Source organism: Ictidomys tridecemlineatus, chromosome 13, assembly GCF_052094955.1.
Source record: "Ictidomys tridecemlineatus isolate mIctTri1 chromosome 13, mIctTri1.hap1, whole genome shotgun sequence".
Classification (NCBI taxonomy): domain Eukaryota; kingdom Metazoa; phylum Chordata; class Mammalia; order Rodentia; family Sciuridae; genus Ictidomys; species Ictidomys tridecemlineatus.
Window position 1 is genome coordinate 7,160,929 of NC_135489.1, and position 21,767 is coordinate 7,182,695.

At 36.8% G+C, this 21,767-nt stretch overlaps 1 protein-coding gene across 3 annotated transcripts in view; it reads right to left on the bottom strand.

Annotated features, from left to right (window-relative positions):
• Positions 1-286: 286 nt before the first annotated feature.
• Positions 287-21,767, bottom strand: part of Socs6 (suppressor of cytokine signaling 6) — a 29,418-nt gene continuing 7,937 nt past the window's right edge. For 2 of the 3 annotated variants that reach the window (XM_078029894.1, XM_078029893.1), the window contains exon 2: positions 287-5,913. In XM_078029894.1, the coding sequence (XP_077886020.1) occupies positions 4,182-5,789 (1,608 nt within the window). In that variant the 5' untranslated portion in view covers positions 5,790-5,913 and the 3' untranslated portion in view covers positions 287-4,181. Of the gene's footprint in view, positions 5,914-18,651; positions 19,395-21,767 lie in introns of those variants that run through there. The other variant, XM_005342119.5, reaches the window with a different exon arrangement.

A 21,767-nucleotide genomic window follows, 5' to 3' on the forward strand; every position in this document is an offset into this window, starting at 1 on the left:
CTGGGCCTCTGTGAGTTTGAATTCAGTCTTTCTGTTTGGTGAGATGTTCTCCTGCTTGCTCAGTTCTGGTGTTTGGCACATCAGCATCACTGTGGACTCTTAATTTGACATCTTCCTTTAGTGAAAGAATTTTATTTTTCCCTTTTTACAACAAAACTTAGTGGCTCCCACTCTCCAGTATCTGACCAGTTTATGGGACATCCAGAATCTGCCTAGCTAACCTAGCTAACCAGATACTATTCGAATCAGACACCATACCAGAATATTAAATAGACTACCAGAGAGATCTTGTGAAGGAAATTTTTATTTACACACTGTATCTAGGAGCAGATACAATAAACTCTTATACAATTAATTTCCAAAAATGTGCAAGAAATTACTATAATTTGTTTACAAACCAAAACACATATTAAAATCAATGGACTTTGGATAGTTCGTTCTGTGGTGTTCTCAGTACAAATGGTACACACCTGATTTGAAACATACAGAAAAAGTGTAAACTACAGCAATCTGGATTGCAAGTATTAATTTCATGGCACTCCAACAACTATGAAATTTCTTTAACCCAACATATATACTATTACAAAATTCTATAAGAATTTCTCATCATCTCTGGATGTAGCATTTGGATAACTTTTCAGGAACAGTGACTACATACACATTTTGCCATGTTATGATTGATCAATAAAAAGGATGTTTATAAAAGACCTTTTTTTATAGGATTAAAAAAGTATTAAAAGAAACCAAATCTGTGATTACTAGCGTACCAACACCTTTAGAATTTTAAATTTATGGAACTGGCTATTGTTCCTTATTAGAGTATTCAACAAAACTATCTATTGCTGGTAGTGTGATTTCACTTTCAAATTAATATTTCACATTCAATGAAAAGCAATTAAGTTTTAAATCAAAATATATTATTTTGAATCATTCATAAAGCAATATCTCTCATATACTATGTGACACGTACAATGATTAAAATTGGCATTCCTGAAAGCATTGCTAGAAAGATAGACCTGTGGCACTAGGAGACATTGCATAAACCTATTTAAGATTTTAGTAACTTTTATCCTGTTTCAATAATACTGGCTCAGAAAATATAACATATACTTTGTGTTTCATTTCCTATATGCCAATGATTTTGCCTTTTGGCACGTGATTTTCTTCAATGGCAAGAGGGCTGCCCTGGGTAGCTGGTTTCCTTAAAACTATTTTTAGTTCTAGGTCATTTCCTGTGATATAATGTGTGACTTTTTAAATTTTCATATTGCACCAAGCAGAAAGAAAACAGTTTTCCTTAGAGAAAGGAGACATTTTTCAAGTACGTTCCACAGCTTTCTTTTCATTTATAAAAATGTATTGTCATAATAAGCCTCAACATAGCTTCCAGTCTCCACCAAACTCTATGATGAAATATTTGATTTAAAAAAAAAATTACCTCTGATCCATTTACTGTCACAAATGGACACAGCTTCCTGTTTTCCAGGAGGTCTGATTTCTTTTAAAGTACATGCTTGAGAATCACTTAAAGTTGGGTCCATGTCACTTAAGTTCCCTTTCAACAGAATCCACAAATAGAATCTAGACCAAGCTATAGGATAAAGATTTCTCTCTTTCTCCCCTTTCCACTTTTACCAGACCATTTCAGTATCAGAAAAGCCAATCTTCCACATTATGTCAAACTGCCTAGGTCAAAAGAGGTACCTCTCTACACATAGGCAGCAAATTCTGCAATACATATTTCTGTTTGCAAATTTAATTTCTTGGCAAATACTTTGATTTTTATCTATATACTATAAGAACGTAACAATTTCAAGTTGAATTATAATAGGGCATATTACTTTAACGTATTTTGCATTATGAATAATACCAAAGTACATAAAAATTGTTTTTCCAAATTAGAACAGTATTGACTTGCCCTCCAAAAAACCACAAAATACAATTTAAAAAACATTTGGATAAAGGTCAAAATAATCTTGACACTACATGGGCATATTTTAAGCACATGGCATTATGAGAAAATGCAGGGACAGGCTACATCCACAGAGATTGGTAGGTGAGGTCCCAAGGCCTCTGTACCGCCAGCTCACCGAGGACAGACAGACACAAAGAAGCCATCTCAACACATACCATCAGCACAAGTGACTGTGACAATACCTGCCATCTAACATGGATGCACAAGGACTTCTAGATATATTTCAAATTGTTTAAAAATAAATAGTTTTGCAAAAATAGTTAAATGTCTTGCATCAATTTGATCACAAGGTTACAACTCTGTAATACTTCTTAGTCCAAATAGCTTATAGTGAACACTTAAATTATATTATTATAGAATACACCATATTCCATCTTATTAGGTGAAAACATCAAAAAATGAAAGGAGTCTTTGTAACAAGGTACAATCAATGTCCCACCAAAATGAAGTACCTTTCCCCATTTAAGTCAAAATATCAAACACTGTGATATGGCATTGTGCCTTTCCTTGGTAATATCTCAGTTCTGTCTCTTAAAAAAAAAAAAAACAGAGAGGCTGGGGATGTAGCTCAGTGATAAAACATGTGCCTAGCATGAACCCCAGCACCTCCACCCCCACCCCCCACAAAAAAACAAAAACTAATTAAAAAGTGAGGACACAGAGATGTTAGATGACAATGCCAGCCATAGACCAAAGACCTTTACCCTTGTGTTTTAAAGAAGGGAAGACATGGGAAAACTTAAAGTGACACAGGAAGAAATGTCCAGCATTTTGCTTTAAGGCTTGTTTAGCTGGGAATGGTTTCTGAATGGAACAATCTGAAAATTAGACTATGTTGCAGAATTACAAAGTGAACAAACACTCCACATTCCAAAATAACTAAAAATTCTCAGGCATAATATCCCTTCCCATTGACTTACTCAAAAAGAGAAAAAATTACTCTAAACTTGGTTCAATGAAAATAACAAATAAATGAAAAGCCTGTTCCGAAACTGCAGTGGATCCTGCAGGAGGCAGGCTTCTGTGTATCTATAATACTGTTTTCATCTTTTTCTCATGTGATGCTCCACAATTTCCAAAGTTTTTCAACTCAAGACACTAAGGGTTGATTTTATTGGAGGCAGAGGAAAAGAGAAGTCAAATCTAGCACATTTTATTGTGACTACATAAAAGAAAAATATAAATCCAACTTTAAAGCAATCTTTTCTTTCTATTCAAATCAATTTCAAACTTTTTTTATAAACTTTAACATTGTTAAGAGAATCCAGTCCATTTATGAAAATTAGTTGTACAATCAAGTTCACCCAAGAATGTGTTGACTAAACTAAAGAAATCACAGATTAAACATTTAACCAAAGGAACAGTGCAGGCAACATGAAAACAACGTTCTCACGGGAACTGATCTCACTTCTGTAGTCACTGTTCCAGTCTATAGGTCTTTACACTATGCCAATTTGTACCCGGGTTTAATGACAGAAAAGGCCACGATTGCTAAATTTGTGGTATATATCTCTTTATGACTCTTAAATGTAAGGCCATTTATTAAAATGGACAAACCACAAGATGAAAATGAAGGCAACAGAAAAACACAAAGTTTTCACAACCAAAATATTAGCACAACCTTAAAAATAATTTAGAAGTTGTAAAGATATGTGGCAAATTTGCATCCCATTAACTAAGATGATGTCAATTAATAATTCTAAATAAATCTTTTTGAAGTATGACATTAAAAAGTCATTTTCAGTGTATATGTAAATAGTTTTATCACACGTTCATTCAACACTAACTTTTGAAAATGGGTCATTTAAAAAGACAAAGTAATTTTCATTCTGTAAGTTTCATTCAACTTTACTTAGGGTTGAAGACACATGAAATGTGCTTTTAATGCATAAAAATCACAGTGGATAGCAGCAAAGGACGGGGGGGGGCATCAAGGAGAATCTGATAATTCACATTGTGATTATTCTGCACACTAATGAAAGATAATTCACACTTCTAGAACCTCAAGACATCCCTTTTTAAAGAACCAAAATAAACCCAAGACACCTTGCAGACACTTCCCCACCCCTCAACAAACTGTTGACTCTTACACATAAAATTAAAATAGTTATGGCAGCAAAAGATTCTGATGGCAATGAAAGTTGTAAACTGTATCTCAATCTCTTTTTCTTATTCCCAAAGTGCAAGATGCAGGGTTCTCAATCTTTCAGTAGTGCTTCTCCTGTAAATAATCCTTCATTTTGTTTGGCAAAGGCAGTTTCTGAATCAGGTCTATCCTGGTATACTGACGTATAACGAAACGACAGAGGTACTGCAGAGAACGCACCTGCATGAACCGTGACACTGGATTGGTCAGTCTGACGGGGTAGGTTGCAGATCCAGGCAACCGAGACCTTGAATAACAAAAAGCTCCATTTTCAGAGTCCCTGATTGAATGCTCAATTAGATCAACTATGGACGTATGTCCTTCCACATCTGGTTGTTCATAAAAGCTAAACCTACCATTCGAGTGCTCGATTCTAGTGTGAAGTGTTTTACCATGGGAACGAAAGCTCAAGCTTAGAAGGTAACGGTCGTCAGAACTATCCCGAACAAGAAAAGAACCATCGGGCACGTTGGCTAGCTTCCCTTCTGCCTCCCAGCGTGTGATTGGTCCCCAGTACCATCCTTGTTTTGCAAGTTTCTTCAGCTCCTCTGTAAGGCTTGTCACAACCATGGGACCACTACTTTGCACAGAGTCATAAACCCTTGCCACCCCAGGGGCAGAGTTAGGATCAAAATTCAAATGACAGCGCATACTTTCAGCCACATGGGCATCTGTGCCCGTGAGCCCACTGAAGTTCCTTTGGATCTGATTAGTCTGCATTGGAGGTAGCAATGGCGAGAGCGGAGGGACCTCATCATGACTTGCTCTGGGGCTCTGCAACATGACTCCTGTGGTGCCAATCAACAAGCCATTCACTGACTGGTCCACAAAGATCTCTGGGGCAACAACTAGGTCCTGGTCTACCTGATTCTCATCTTCGGCAAAAGAGCTCCCTCCCACTTGAGGAGGAACTGCAGAGACCTCCATGGGCGAAGAAGTGTCCAGACAATAGCTGCGCGATCCTTCCAAAGGACACATCCCCTCGTCTAAAGGCACGGTGTACTGAATGTAGTCCTGAGGCACAAGTCCAATAACTACAGGCACGTGTTCCTCCAGGTGGAGATGCAAGTCTCCGTGGGGAGAATCTGAACGCTTGAGGGAGCCATTCTGCTCCTGGCACACAGTTTCAGCCTGAAGGTCATGGAAATCCTTTCGAACCCCGTTCAGCGCAGGACTTGGACTGGAAGAGTGGACCAAAGCTTTGACCCTCACCTCCATTTTGATACAGGTCTCCTCAGAGTTCGTGGGTCGCAGGGGCCAGGGCGTGGGGCTGTAGTGGTGACTGCGGAGGGAAGTGGACCTGATGGGCCTCTGAGCTCTGACGTCCTTGAAGACCACAGGAGCCGAGGAGGAGGAGAAGGTGTCCTCCTCAGCCAAGCCCCCCGGGGGCGTGCTGCCCTTGCCCTTGGGCTTCTGCTTCACAGAAAGTCGCCTTTTCAGGGTCCCCATCAGGCTCTCGCTCTTGGATCTGCTTTTCCCACCTTTCTCATCTTCGCTATTGATATCACAGCTGGCCATATCTTTACCGTAGCAGCTACCAAACAAGGAATCATCTTTTCCAAAGTCACTGGCTAGGGATGGCTGTTGTACTACCATGAAATCAGTGTCTTCTTTACTTTTATTCAAATTAAAAGACTTCCGGAAGGTTTTAAGACTAATTTTCTTCATTATGACTAGTTACCTAATCCAAGGGATCAATTTCTCACTGGAGTATCACACTCAAACATCTGGAAAGGCCGCAGTGCTGCATCTATATATTTTTCCAGCTTCATTTGACCACTGGAGCCATTTTCTAAAAAAAAAAATCAAAAAAGACAAAACACATTAAAATACCCACAAGTGATTTTGATTTTTCAATTAGAACTTTCCACCAAAGTTTTCTTTTACTCAGTTTTAATCTTTTAGTTTCTGAAGAACAACCAGTCTTTCCTTGAGATGTCAGCTCTTTCAGTTTTTTCCTATTACACCCTGCATGGTAGATCACTGTCTGCTACGCAGTGGGCATGTGGCAAATACTAGATAATATTTAAGAACAAGCCGGGCACAGTGGTATATGTCTATCACCTCAGTTACTGGGGAGGCTGAGCAGGAGGACTGGGCCAGCCTGGGCAATTTAGTAAGACCCAGACTCAAAATAAAAAGGGCCAGGAATGTAGCTCAGTGGTAGAGGACTTGCCCACCATGCATGAGGCCCTGGGTTCACCTGTACCCACTCAACACAGACATAAGAACAAGACCTCACCTATTTTATCCTTTTTATGTACCTTGCTTTTCTGTTTTTCCTTTTTTTTTTTTTTTTTTTCTTTTGGCACTGGGGATTGAACCCAAGGGCACTTAATCACTGGGGCACATCCCCAGCCCATTTTGTTGTTGATGAATTTTTTATTTAGAGACAGGGTCTCACTGAGTTGCTTATGTGTGAAACAGTGCTCATGTGTACCTTCAACACTAAATCTGACTACTTCCCTTCCTCTACCTATTTGCCAATCCATGAGGCACTATATAGAACTTAGAGAATACCAGCCAAACTCATCCTCCAACAACTTACACACATTCTAAATATTTAAACATCTTTAAAAATATATAAATAAAAAGAATCCATAATCTTTGGAAAATTATCCATTTACTTTCACTAGTTCTTGCAGGGAAGGCACTGTCACGTTTCTAGTTCCTAGCACAGAGAGGCAAAATGCCATAGGTTGAGCCCTTTCACCTCATGCCTGAGCCCACTCAGCATCCTGGCAAATGACAACAGCTTGAACTTTGATCATAGTCCTTAACTCACTCTGCATTTACTAAGCCCCTGTTTCACAAACAGTACTGTATGATTACCTGAAGACTAATAAATTATTTATGATCGCCTAATCCAAGAGGCGAAACAGATGAAGGGATAAATTATAACATGAACCCATTAGAAAGAGTGGTAACCTAAGGATGCAGGTGAGAGAGGAGAGAGATCTGACAAATATTTGCTTTCAGTTATAGATAGCATTGGATTGGTTTATAGCTAGAATCTGTATGAACACATACTTAGTAAGAACCACTCAGATCAAACAACCTATGGGGGATCAGCAATACCCTCTCCGTTAAATAAAGCAACTTTAAAACCATCTTACTGTCATATACTGTATTTTTGAATAAGACAGAAAAAAATAAAATACTGAAAAATACTGTGCTACATCTACATTAAGCTGTCCTCAGGTGAACTCACCACATACCACCTTCTACCCAATCACTAGGTGAGTGTAACTGCCCTTACAGCACAATCAGTAGCTAATTCCAAGGTGGTAAGTACTCAGATTTGAGTTAACCCCACTAAATGTGGGGTTCAAACAGTTCTGCTTCCCACTATCACATCCATACCAAGACTGGCAGCCACAGGAGAAGCAGTTGGTAGTTATCTACTTGAAAATTATTCCTTTTCAACTACCAATCCATATGTACCTCAATACTAATAAAGAAATAAAATTCAATCCTAGACATTAGAAACTATATAAATTTCTATTAGACCATATGGTCTTGTATCTCTCTCTCACATTTTCCAGGCAAAGATTACTCTGGAATTTTTAAGAGTATCTATTTTTCTGTTTGCACTTCCAAAAATATATGCCATCTTTTTATAGGATTACCATCTGTCTTAAGCTTAAGTAAATGTTCTGAATTAGTTCTACTGCTTTTCTAATTGTAAAATTTTAAGTTTACACATGGTTTGAAAATATGTACAATGGTTCAAGGAAAAAGGTTTTAGATTCTTAAACTTTATATATTACAAACTCTTTTTTAAGGAATGATTTCAGGCAGCTGTAACACCTAATGCAAAACATCAAGACAAATCAAATTACTTACTTCCAGCAAAATGGCCTCATTTTACAAATAAATTTAAAATTTATCTTAAATTAAAATTTGCCCAATGAAACGAAATGATTTGCTACTAGAAAACAGCAGATCCAGAATTGGAACCTGGCTGTGAACTGCAAGGCTGACCCTTTTCCTATCCCAACTGCCTCGTTTGTCTTCCTATTCCTTAAATCAGTGGCTCTTAAAACTTTCAGGCCCGGGATACCTTTACTCTCCTAAAACTTATTAAGAACACGAAAAGCTTTGTTTATGTGGATTATAGCTACTGAAATTTATCCTACAAGAAATTAAAAATAGAAGAGTTTAAAATATTTAATTAATAATTCATCTTCAAACAATATACTTATTAAGTGTTAACAGACAGCACTTCAGGGAAAAGAACTACACTGCCCTACTAGAGAAGGCAGCGACAGAAGTGGCACTGCTTTACATGTTGAGTCTCTTCTGCCACTCAGAAGAGACAGCTGGACTTACTCCGCTTCGGCACTGAATTTCTCACAACATGTTGTTTTAGTTGGAGTATAAGAAGAAATCCAGCTTAGTTTAGAGCTATACTGTATCTTATTTATAACCTTCTCATATCATTGTGGATATTGTTCTTTGATATTATACCAAACCTCAACAAGTGACAATTTCTTAAAAGTTAATCAGGGCTGGAGATATAGCTCAGTTGGTAGAGTGCTCGCCTTCCATGTTCAAGGCCCTGGGTTCAATCACCAGAACCACAAAAAAAAAGGTTAATCATACTGTAAAACCTGCAACCATATCAAAAATAATTTTCTCTATTACAGTCTATCGTGCATCTTAAATCAACTTTTTTCACGTGGGTGATTTTACAACATCATGTATTAGTTATTTCATCACAAAGTCATGTTTGTGAATGTCATTGATCTCCTTAGAACACTCTTTGGTAGTGGGCCACAGAGACGGCAATGGCGAGCTCAGAGCTGTGACTTGTGCTTAGAAGTCTGAACTGTGCTACTGGCAATAATACCATTGGCTATTCTCAGGGAAGTCACAAATTTTGATCATTTACAAAGTGTCTACTAAAACAAGTTGAATAGTGTGTCTTTCAATTGTTCTTTTAAGAAAAAGTAATTTTTTTCATGAAAAAGGTAGTATATGCAGTCAGTAACTCAAACTGTGGCAGCAAGCACTTCCCCCTGAACTAGCCTTCCTTCTTGTTTAGTGTGCACTTGCGCTTTCTAAATACACCCATTTCAAGGTAAGGATTGTAAAAAGATGTGTACTCAAGGCAAAGACTTAATGAAATTAATATTTTTAGCTTCATCAATGGCACAATCAAGCATGACAGGAATTTTCTTTCATATTTTTGTTTTGTTTTACCAAATTGCTTGTCAATAAAGAACATATGACCATTATTTAAGTTCACTACTATTACTTAAGTTTGCTACTATTAAGTTTGGCGCCATTGCCTTGATTTGTTTTTGCACCATCCATAAAACTTGATATAGTAAAAAGGCAAATTATGTCAACATTATTATAAAAGGGGATCTACAGACCATAGTTTAAGAACTGCAAGCTTTAAAATGTCTGTGAAGACAGTTTAAAACAACAAAGAGAAGAAAGGATACAGACAGAGCAAAGCAGCCATACAGGAAGTAAGCAAGCTCACACCATCACGAATACCCCTCTGAAGCATCTAAGGGTGCATTATCTACTTTTGAGACCCTTCCATTTCAGTATCTTGGATTCTATTCCATTGTACCTGAATCTGTGAGTACCTGTACTTTTCCTTTTTTACCAAGGGGTACTAAGTCTTTCCAGACAGAGATAGGGAAAAAAAAAAAAAAAAGAGAGTAAAGCAAGTATAATACAAAATATACCAGAATTTAGGTTCCAACAGATTTACTATGCCAATAAATATGAATGGGATAAATTCAACTTTTACAAGAACAAGATTTTAGATCTAGTTTAAAAAATTATCCAATTAGATGTTATATGGAAATGGACACCCTAGTAAAACAAACTGTCTTCAAAAACTTTCAGATACTGAAACACTGAAGCCTTTTTTGTGCTGCTGTCCTCTTCACCACCCCTGCTCTTATGTTCTTATTCCATCAGCTCCACTGTGTTCAGTATGTTCTACCTGAGGGCACGACCTCTATAATATGGTCAGTTATAGCCCCAGTATCTAAAATAGTTGCAGGGCATGGCTGATGCTCCAACCCACCATTTTACAAATTTAAATTCATTACATGTAAACAAACATCTAACAAAATTATTCCTTCGATAATAGACCTAAATGATTTGTAAATACTAAATAGAGATACTAAATTTTTTTCCTATACAATTAAGTTGTAGGCAAAACCTCTCTAAAAAAACTAAGGAAATAGTATTTAAAAGAAAAAAAAAACAACTATTGTACAAAGATTGCTTTACAAATGCCATTAAATTCTAATTCTACTTAAAAGAAGTGCCAAACTAGAAATCCTAGGTGATGCATTATGTAAAGACAAAGTTTATACAGTTCAGGCTGACACAGAATTCATTCAATGCACACTTAAAGGAAAGACATTTAGAAATTAAAGGGCATATATTTACCTATTTTAATTCAAAGTAAAATGATTAAAGCACATAAGTCCCTAGACAGCGAAGTTTTTCAATTAACCAAAAAATGCCAATCCTGAATAATTTTGAAAAAAAAAATCCTCTAATAGAAAAGGGTGGAAAAAGACATAGCAACAAAGGAACTTAAGTAACAATACAAAATAGTATATATTCTGGGAAACTGCACACACTGTAAAAAAGGGCACACTACAAAAGATACAATCCACAAAGAACACAAAAACGGCCAAAAAAATCTGTACACATAAAATGGAACAGCATTAAAATGTCTTTTAGCACACTAAAATAAAATAAACAAAAGTGAAGAATACAGCAGATTTAAATTACTTATTTTATCTAACAGATACATGGCATACTTTTCAAGACTGTATGGACTAGTTACTATGTATCACAATATATTCAACCACAATGAGAAAATCTTAGTAAATTAAAATAAAAGACCTCATTATTTGGCCACAAAGCAATAAAAGTAAGGAGAAAAAATTAAATGGATTAAGTCAGAATCACCAAATATAAATAACTCAAGTCAAAATCTCAAAATGAACAAAATGGTAGACTACTTAATAAACTACCATAATAAAAAGCTACATGTAGTTCTACAAGACCCTGAAACAACTCAGAAAAATTTCAAAGTTTCAAATTTAAGAAGAAAATCAAGAAGTCAGCAATTACAACAACAAAAAGAAAATGTAGAAAAAGTTAAAATAAGTGCATAAGTTAATGAAACAGAAAAGAAACAGTTTTAAACACTAAGAGTTGATTATTTGATCAAACAACAGAAACCTAGTCAACAACTACTGGCATAATGAAGAAAAAATGTCCTCATACAAAACTGGAAATGGACAAAGCAATAATCACAGACTTATGAGGAATCACAATATGTAAGTACTATGAAAATAAATTTGAAACTCAGATGAAAAGGACAATTTTATAGCAAAATAAATATTGCTAAAATTTACATTAGAAGTAGGGAAGCAAAAGAGTCAATAACTGTCAATTTAAAAAAAAAACTGAAAAAGTGACAGATCAAAAAGATAAGTCCAATACTCAACTCACTACACCACTGGAGAGGACAAAGGGAAAAGAGCTCCAAATTTATTTTTGAAGTCAACAGAATACTGATACCAAAGACTGATTAAAAACCAAAAAACCCAATCTCACTTCAGAACACTAAAGCACAAACTGCAAACAGCAGCAGTAGTGGGAAACAATTCAACCAGATAGGGACGCCACAGGAGTGCTAATACGGCTCTCTACTTGTAAAGCCAAAATTAAACTTGAGGAAAACTGCAAACATATATGACAAATTAAGTTCTGTAACAGACTATGCTGGCAGCAATCAGTAAGAGAAAGGCAAAAACCCTAAACACAAATGGGAAAAATATACAAATAGTTCACACAAAAAATGGAAGGAATGAAAGAAGAAAGGGAAGAAAGTAAGCAAAAAAGAAAAAAGCAAGAAAAACAGTAAAAAGAAAACGAAGTGGCCAATCAATATCCTAAAATATTCTCAATTCATTCATCACCTAGTCAAAGAATCTGGGATAATGGAAACTGCCCTGTACTTTAATTGTGATGGTACTTCCATGGCTTCCATGACACATCTGTCAAAAGGCAACAAGCTGGGTACTAAGAAAGGTGACTTCACTGAGAATAATCTCATTTTTTTAAATGCACTAAAAAGAATTTCAAACACAAAACAAGAAAATATTTTACCTGTGTGAAAAGGTTAAATCTATATATAATATAATATTGGGAGGGACATCCCAAACTAGACATTTATAAACTAATGGTTGAAGTGTAAATTGATACAAATTTGTAAAAGATCATTTGGAAATTTACATTGAAACTAACTTCATGCATGTTTTAACCAAGTAATTATTCGACTAGAAATTTGTCTCTTGGATATACACTCATGCCAAAAGACGACATATGGTCAACAATGTTCTCTCTAGCATTATTTTTTAAAGTTGTATTACTTGATAATTTGCCTAATAAAGGTAAATACATACTACATACTGGCCTGATATGTGCCAGGCCTTGATTTCAGCTTTCTGAAGATACTGTGGCTTACTGAGCTTCATGATCTATAACACCTTATAAACTCAGCACTATGCAGGAGCCAGTTAAGACACTGTGGAACTGCCTGTCTGTATTTAATAAAGTCCCAGCTTCATTTAGGAGCTGGATAATTTTAGGAATAATAGTACCTATCTCTTGGGTTAGAGATGGAGTTAAATGTGTTACTGCATGTGATATCCTTAAAACAATGCATGTGTTAGAAGTATTTGCAGCTAGCAGTGGTACTAAGATTCTCAGTGTACAACGGGAAAGCAGAGGCACAGGCAGCTGAAGCCACTTGCTTAAAACTACAACTGATCAACGCATTCTAGAGCCCACTAAATCAATACACACACTTTTGACTGCATAATTTATTTTATAAGAAATATGAAATTAACCTAAATTGAAGGAAATAACAATCCACATTAAAAATTAGTGGCCTACTTTTCTGAATTATGATGACCACAATGTCAAACACATAGAAGTCCCAACATACTTGACTCAAGAAAGCAAGCTATGAAACAACGCAGAGATGATCCTACTTGTGTGCACATTTGTACACTTAAACATGCACATTCAGTGTCAGAGCATTTAATTAACAGAGTGAATTCAGCTCTAAAGAATTCAAAAAGGGATCAGCAAGCCCAGTTGAAGTTCCTGTTCTCATTAATTCTTTCTGTAACAACTGAGCAAGTTTAATATTACTACAAAACAACTACCCCCTTCCATACCTACTAAAGAAAATACAGCAGTCTAGATACAGGAGCACATCTGTGTGTCCATCACCTGGTATCAGGAAAGGCAGAACCTGAGTTCCTCAGGGCCAGAGGTAATCAGCTCTCCAGTCTTCCCAGTGCTTAACTTCACGACACAGAAACTCCCCTCATGCCTTGCCTCCATGTCCCACACTCGTCCAGTCTTCTGCTTCCCACGTCAACCACAACTTGGGGCTCTTCCAGTGGCTCTGCTCTCTGTGCCACCAGCAACAAAACTTCATCCAGCCACTTCCCTGATACCCAAATCATGGCACCCTTAAGTTCAGTTCACGTTGTACAGCGGTGGTTTTCATCATTCACTATGATTTCCACAGATTTCCTTAATTTTTGCCCAATTCTTTGCATCCTTTGTCTCCCTCATTTTATCATTCCAGCTCACAACTTTGTCTTGACAATTACAAAACACTACACTTCCTGGAAAAGCCTGAAGACTCAAGCTGCAAACAATGGTCAAAAACAGGGGTGGACTCAGAAATGTGTTTCTACTGTAAAATTATAACTCTCACCCCCGGAGGTCAGAATGTAGTAAAAATGTACATTTACCTTCTTTGCTGCTTGTAAAAACTCCATTTAGCAGACTATTTCATCTCCATTTTACAGAAAAACAAACCAAACTTTTGATAGTTTAATACTTTGCTCAAAGTCATAAGGAAGCCACTCATACTGTGAAGGAAGCATACGAAAAGGTCTTTAAACTATTTGTCATTAGGGAAATATAAATTAAAACTGTAAGGAGATTCCATTCTTTACACTCCCAGCTGAAAAGCTGGAACATGATGTGTGCTACTATGACACGAAGCACAGTGAATAGCAACCTAGGGATTGATGGCACTGGGGCCACTCTCCTGAGCTCACACTGCAGCTGTCACTTTCTAATGACCTGGACACTCATGGCTGGTTCCTCATCTGGAAATGCAGATGAGAACAGCATCTGCCTAGGGAGATTCACCTCTGGCATGATGGAGTTAGGAGGTCCATAAATCCTCTCCCCTAAAGCTAAGTATAAAGCTGGATTAAACCACCAAAAGCAACCCTTTCAGCACAGAAGAGATAAGCAGCATACCCCAAACTAAGACACTTAATGCACAGAAACTAGTGACCCTGAGTAAGGCAGAGGGAAGCACCCCTACAAAGGGAGCAGGAACCATAGAGGCAGAGGAAGGACGCATTAAAAGTGCTAAAAAAATTTTTTTAAAAAACTGTTAACCAAGCATTTTCTGTTCAAAACAATGCAAGAGTTACCAGGAAAAATTAAACATGAAATAAACAAATTCCTCTATAGAAAAGAGGCTGAGTAAATATGTTGCTAGCAGGTCCGTCATATAAAATAAAAATATAAACATAAATATATATGGAAGTGCTTCAAATTCAAAGACAGTAACCTTTGGTGATGACTGGAAATGATAAACACATACATTAATGCAAAATACTGCATCTCTTCTTCTTTAAGGGAAATGAGATGGTATAAATCAATAACTATAACACTACTGAAGTCATAACACGCTACACACAGATGTGATATTGTGAAATGGCATGAAGGAATTCAGGAAGCAACAGAGGAAGTTAAAGCCAAACGTCCACATCTTACCAGAACCAATATTATTTTGAAGTAAACTGTGACAACTAACAATACATACAGTGATCTATGGAAGAATCGCAAAGAAAACTACTCCAAAAATATTGTTTAAAAAAAAAGCCACAAGATGAATTAAACTGGTGCTAAAATATGTTCATTGAACACAAAAGAATGCAACACAGGAACAAACAGAAATAAGAAATAAATTTTTAAAAAACCAAAAGCAAAACAATAGGTATAAATCTAAAACATCAATAATTACAATAAATGTGATCTGCTGAACCCATTACTCCAGGAGTCAGCAACTACACTACAGTGTGTAGGCATAGGCCACCATCATGCTTTTTGCAGCATTCATGAAAATCCTCAGCAAACCCCATACTTAACAATCAAAGGACTGAATGCCCTGCTCCAAGAGTGAGAACAAAGCAAGGAAGCTTGTGCTCACCACCTCCAGTGAACACTGGTCTGAGGGGTTAAGCCAGAAAAAACAGTAACAAAATGCATCCAAACTGGAAAGTAAAAAGCATAAAACTACCTTCATTCACAGCTGACATAATTTTTTATGTAGAGAAGCTTAACACACACAACTATGTGTCTATAAATCTTGTATCAACAACAGAATTGCTAGCAAACAAAAATCCTTACCTCACACCATATGTAAGAATTACTTAAAAATGCATCACAGAACTAGATGTTAGAGCTAAAACTATAAAATTTCAAAGAGAAAACTTTTGTGATGTTGGTTTGGGCAGAGGGTTCTCAAAGGTAATATCATAAGGCACAATATTATATTAAAAATTATGAGACTTCAATTAATTTTTAAAAAATTAAAAATGTTCATGCTTCAAAACAAACAATTAAAAGAATGACAAACTAGAGATTTGGAGAAAATATTTGCAAACCATAACTGACAAAGGACTTGGACCAAGTTCTTTATATAAAGAACTCTCTTGACTAAGGCAATAACCCAATTTTACAAATGAGCAAAAGGTGAGGTCTAGTTCAGTGGCAGAGTATAGGCTAATGTGCCAGAGGCCCTGGGTTCAGTTCTCAGAAACACAAATGCATGCAGAGTGAAATACCTGAGTACAGCTTTCACCAAAGATTTACAAATGGCTAAAAAGCACATGAAAAGGTCTTTAGACTATTTGTCATTAGGGAAATATAAATTAAAACTGTAAGGATATTCCATTCTTTACACTCCCTCAAAAATGAAAACAACATATCGCGTGAAGTTAAGGATGTAGAGAAAATGGAAACCTGATATGCTGCCGACATATATAAAGAAATGAATGATAGGGCTGGTGCATTTCAGATCTTTATCAGGTCACACGGATCATCTTGTTTCTTTTTTATAGCTGCATAGTACTTATGCCCTCATTATGCATGTGTGTGGGGGGGTAGTACCTGAGAAACTCAAGTTTCTCCTTTTCATTTCAGTCAAATTTATCAGTCTTCCTTTTATTATTTGCCCCTTTTACTGACTGAAGAAATTTCTCTTACACTGAAATACACATTCTTCTGTATTTCCTACTAAAGAAAAAAATAAGTGGTAAAGCTTTGTTTTCCCCTAGTTAATACAATATTGATTTATGTATGAGGTAGGAATTTAATTTTTTCCACATGGATAACCAACTGGCTTAACACATTCATAGAAAAATACTGACCTTCATTGCACCTGGACAGTAATGTTTCTAATGATATTCATTGCTGAATATAACCTTAATTGCAAAAATTAATTTGACAATATGAAACTTTTAAAAATCATACTTTCACCTAACAATGCTATTTTATGTATCTTCAAGAAATAATATGAAATGAAACTATAACAATGTTCCCTGTATTGTGATTTTAAAAAGAGTTTAAAAAATCAGAACATCCTAAGCCCAACAGTTATGAGAACAGTAAACACAATCCTTGCATATCTACACAATGGAACTTTAGGGAACCAAGAAAATTGATAAGTGTACAGTTATAAATAACATGGGGAAAGTTCATATTGTTCATTTGTTAAGTGCAAAAACACAGGAAACAAAATTATATGTAAAGTGTGGTCTCAGTTATGTAGAAAGAATAGGGAGGAAAATTGGATCAGAAAGAAGTACAGCAGAACTATTAACGGGATGACAAATTATTCACAAATGTTAATTTTTAATATTTCATTTGGAAAATACTCTGCATTGAACATGTAAGTGTGTTTATAAGAATAAAGTCTACAGACTTTTTTGTTCTGAAACTGCTTTAAGGAATGGCTGAGTAAATCCACCAAGTTAAAGCAAAGTGCTTTCCTCGGCTTTTAGTTATATCACAACCAAATAATAAATATTAGATGAGACTATTATTTTTGCTTTATTAGGACCTAGACAGCCTCCTCCTCCTTATTCCATGTAAAATTATTTTCTGCAAAGCTGAAATGACAATTTCATACTGGTGTATGTGTGTAGAGCTATACAGACATAGACAAAGAGACACATAGACACACACAAATACATGTAGTCAGGAACTGTCTTAAATATTCAAAGTTTAAATAATAAGAATGATAAACCTAACAACTTTTGAATAATACTCTACCCACCTAACTATATTCCACAATTAATTACTGTATCCACTCCCTGGCATATACCAAACCTCCAGTGCCACTCCACTCCTGGCAAAAACACAGCACTGGTTAAACCCAACCCTTGCCTTCACCAGGCCTCCATCCACACTGATGAATGTGGATGGGAAACAATCACCCTGACTGCTCTCACTTCATACTGAATACTGCCTGGAGATCAGACTGCACTTCCCTGATCCACTCCCCCACTCCATTCTGACCGCTCCACATCATCATCACCTTTCCTCACACTGTAATGCCTGCTCTCCATATTCAGCCTCAGCTGAGGCCCAAATTCCAACATCACTGAGAAAACCAAGGACACCAAGAAGAAACTGGACCCGCCCAGTACATCTATCCACTTGGTGACATCTGTTCCACATCCACCTCCTCCCAGCTCCTTTCTGAAGGCAGCTGCCCTCCATATGCACACTTCAGCTCCTAACAATTTTCCTGTTTCTCACATAAAAGCCAACTAGTCTTGACCCCACTCCCCCACCAGCTGTGGTTCCATCTCTCTAACCCCCTTAGCAGCACAACACCTGGAGAGAATTGTGTGAACTCAGCAGCTAAAATGCCTCCCCTCTGGTTTTTTCCTGCAGCCACAGCAGAGCTTTCTCCGCCTCCAGCACAAAGAAACTCCAGCATCAGTGCTCAGCCTTCTTAAATGCTCTATTTAGCTCCTTTGGCCACGCCTCTTTCCCTGACACCATTTGACCTCTTTGCTGCAAGGACACCACACTCAGGGTCACTCCTCAGATTCCTCTGCAGGCTTCCCTCAGACTCTCCATGGAGCTCCGCAGCTCTCAGGCTTTGGTCCTCTCTTCTCCATCTATATTCACTTACCTGATAATTTCATTCATTCTCATAGTGCCAAACAGCATCTATGTGCCACCCACTCCCAAATTCTTATCTCTTTATTCAAGACTAATTATATTCAAACCCCTCCTTGATGTTGCCACTTGAGTTTTTTATAGGTGTCTGAAACTGCATGTTCAGCACTAAATTCCGGGTCTTACCCACCCCACCTTCAAACCAGCTCTGCTTGCAAGATCTCCTACTTCCACTTACGGTTACTTCATTCTTCCAACTGCTCAGATCAACACATTAGAATCAGCGGGGCAGAGTGGCACACATCTGTAATCTCAGTGGCTCAAGGGGCTGAGGCAGGAGGATCACAAGTTCAAAGCCAGATTGAGCAACTTGGCGGCGAGGCCCTGCCTCAAAATAAAAAAATAAAAAAGGGCTGGGGGTTGTGGTTCAGTGGTTAAATACCCCTGGGTTCAATCCCTGTTACAAAAAAAAAGTTCAAAATCACCTTGATTCCTTTCTGTGATACTTCACATCCCGTATGTCACAAATCTCACTCTCATCTACCTTTAAAATACGTGCAGAATCCAGCCACTTTTTACGACTCTACCCAGACAACAGTCCTCTATCACCTGTGTTACCGCCAGAGCCTCCTCATTCGTCTTCTCGCTTTCTCCTTTGGTGTGGTTCAGTCTTCTCTCCAAATGGCACCAGTGCTCAGGGAACTGGGACAGATGCTGACATTAGCTACTGCTACAACCCTGAGTAATAAAGCCCTTTTTCTCTGATGCTGGAATCCCATGATCTCTGCCAGCATCCATGAAACTTAGCAAGTTAACTTGTTAACATGTTAGCTTACATGTAAGGTAAAACAGAAGATTCTTGGTACCAGGGATTGAAACCAGGGGTGCTTAACTACTGAGCAACACCTCCAGCCCATTTTTATTTTGAGACAGGGTCTCAGTTGCTTAGGCCTTCATAGTTCTTGACAAGTATATAAAAGTAAAAATAACTGATGTATAATAAACATAATAAAATTGCCTTGACTTCTTTCAGGGCCTACAGATCTTACACTAAGCTCTTCTTTGAAAAGCAATAGGAAATGTTTGCCTGGTTACAAAGGTGCATACAAAAATTAAATATAACCAAGTTAAGAAAATGGACTTAAAAGTTCCCACATATTTTAAAACTGAATAAATTTAAAATGAATTTATATTTGCTATTCTTAATGGTTCACTCATACTTTGTAGGCTACTGACAACCAAAACATGGGGTAGTTCTTACCTAAGTCTGCAGGATGATACTGAGTGATTAATCTCCTTTCTGAGTCTGTATTCCCATATAAAATGAGATTAATCTCTAAAGCATGTCCAATTCTAAAAGTATCTGATTCAATGAAAATAATAAAAATGTTTTAAAAATAAAAATAAAATAAAAATAAAATAAAAATTTGCAGAGAACTAGCTATTTAACCTGCACAGGACTTTTCCGTGAACATTTCTTAGCATCTTTCACTGTAACTATGCACAATACATTCCTGTTAAAGTGAATGTGAAGTATGTTCACAACTTCAATTACCAAAAAATGTTAATGGAGCCAGCTTATAAGATTTTAATCTATAAAGTAAGTTTTCAGCTCTCCTCAGATTTTTACATAGTGTAATTAAAAAGCAGTGCGCTTATGTACCAACACATCCCTTTTTTGTATAGATACATACTGAATTTCTAATGTTTATGTTTTTACATCTGTCTAGGCACTTACCTACTGAAAGAAGTATATTTTAAGAAATATTTGGTCTTGTCTCTGGTTCCTGACACCAATCTCCTAAGTGACATTAAGTATATTTTGTTATATACTTCAAATACACCTGAGTTTACAATAATGAGGTGATTTAGAGTGGGGCTCCTGGAAAGAACAAGCAGTCACAGTGGGGGAGCTTTCAGCCCCATCCTACAGCAGAGGCAGAAGGGGAAAGATGGAGATCAAACACTCTGACCAAATTCATAAAGCTCTGGACTCAGGAAAGCAGTGAGAGGGAGGGGTACCTAAGAGGGCACAGAAGCCCTTACCTTGCCCTGTGCACCTTTCTGTTTGGCTGTTCCTGAATTGTATCCTTTGTAATAAACCAGTAAATAAAAGTGAAGTGTTTCAGTGAGTCCTATGAACCATTCTAGTAAACTGCTGTGACTGAGGAGGAGGCCATGGGAACTCCTGACTTACAGCCAGCCAGTCAGGAGGAGCAGCCCAGGACTTGCAATTGGCACTGAAGTGGAGGCAGGCTTGTGCACCAAGCCCTCCACCTGCGGGGTCTGTTCTAACACTAGACAGCATTAGAACTGAAGAGAAAGAGTTTTCATGTCAGAGAACTGGTTCAAGTAGCAATAAAAATGGCTTATTTCTTCACTGTGTATTTCAGACTGGGTTTTCTATAACTATTATACATTTTTGACAAACTGATAGCTCACTCAATCTGAAATCAGTGAAGACTTCGGAAGCACTGATAAAGAAAATCATGTACATGTACCCAACCCAGTACAGGGGCCCACGCCTGTAATCCTAGCTATTTGAGACTGTGGCAGGAAGAGCACAAAGTTCAAGGCTGGCTAAGGCAATTTAGTAAGACTTGTTTCAAAAACTAAAAAGGGGTAGGGATGTAGCTCAGTGACAGAATGCCCGTGAGTTCAATATTCAGTAACATTAAAAAAAAAAGAATGAAAGAAAATATAACACCCCCAACATTAAGATCCTTAAACGATCCCAACACTCTCCCTACCTTATTGACTAAGGTACAATCAGTTGACCCTTTGAAATAATGTAATAAATCCTGACTTCTAGAATAAGAAATGTGAAACATTTTAAATGTAGTTGTTTTAATACAGTTTCCCTATATATAAACATAACTGACAATTACAAATTAAAACCAATTAACATTTTAACAAATGCTAATAAAAATATTTTAGCTGAAAAATATTACAAATTCCTTAAAAACCTTACTACTTTCATTGCCTATGGGAAAGTATAACTTCACTGATTAATCTACCAAGCAGAAAAGAGCATTTAAGAGTTTCTAACAAAATGTGAACTATTAACAGAGTCCAAAGAAGAGCTGTTTTGCTATTTCTGTGTTGACTCAGGGTCAGATACTATAGCAAATAGGGCTATGAAGAAGTCCTTCATCAGTTTTCATACTCAAGATTGAAACATATAAAAATCTCTTAAATATACTATTAAAACAAAAATTTTAACTTCTGAAAAGCAATATGTACATAACTGAGAAGTAACAAAATTGCTTTGATGGCTCTCTGAACCTTAAGATCTTAATACAAAAGCTCCAATTTAAAAAGCAATTTGTTAATTATTCAAATGCTTCTGTATAT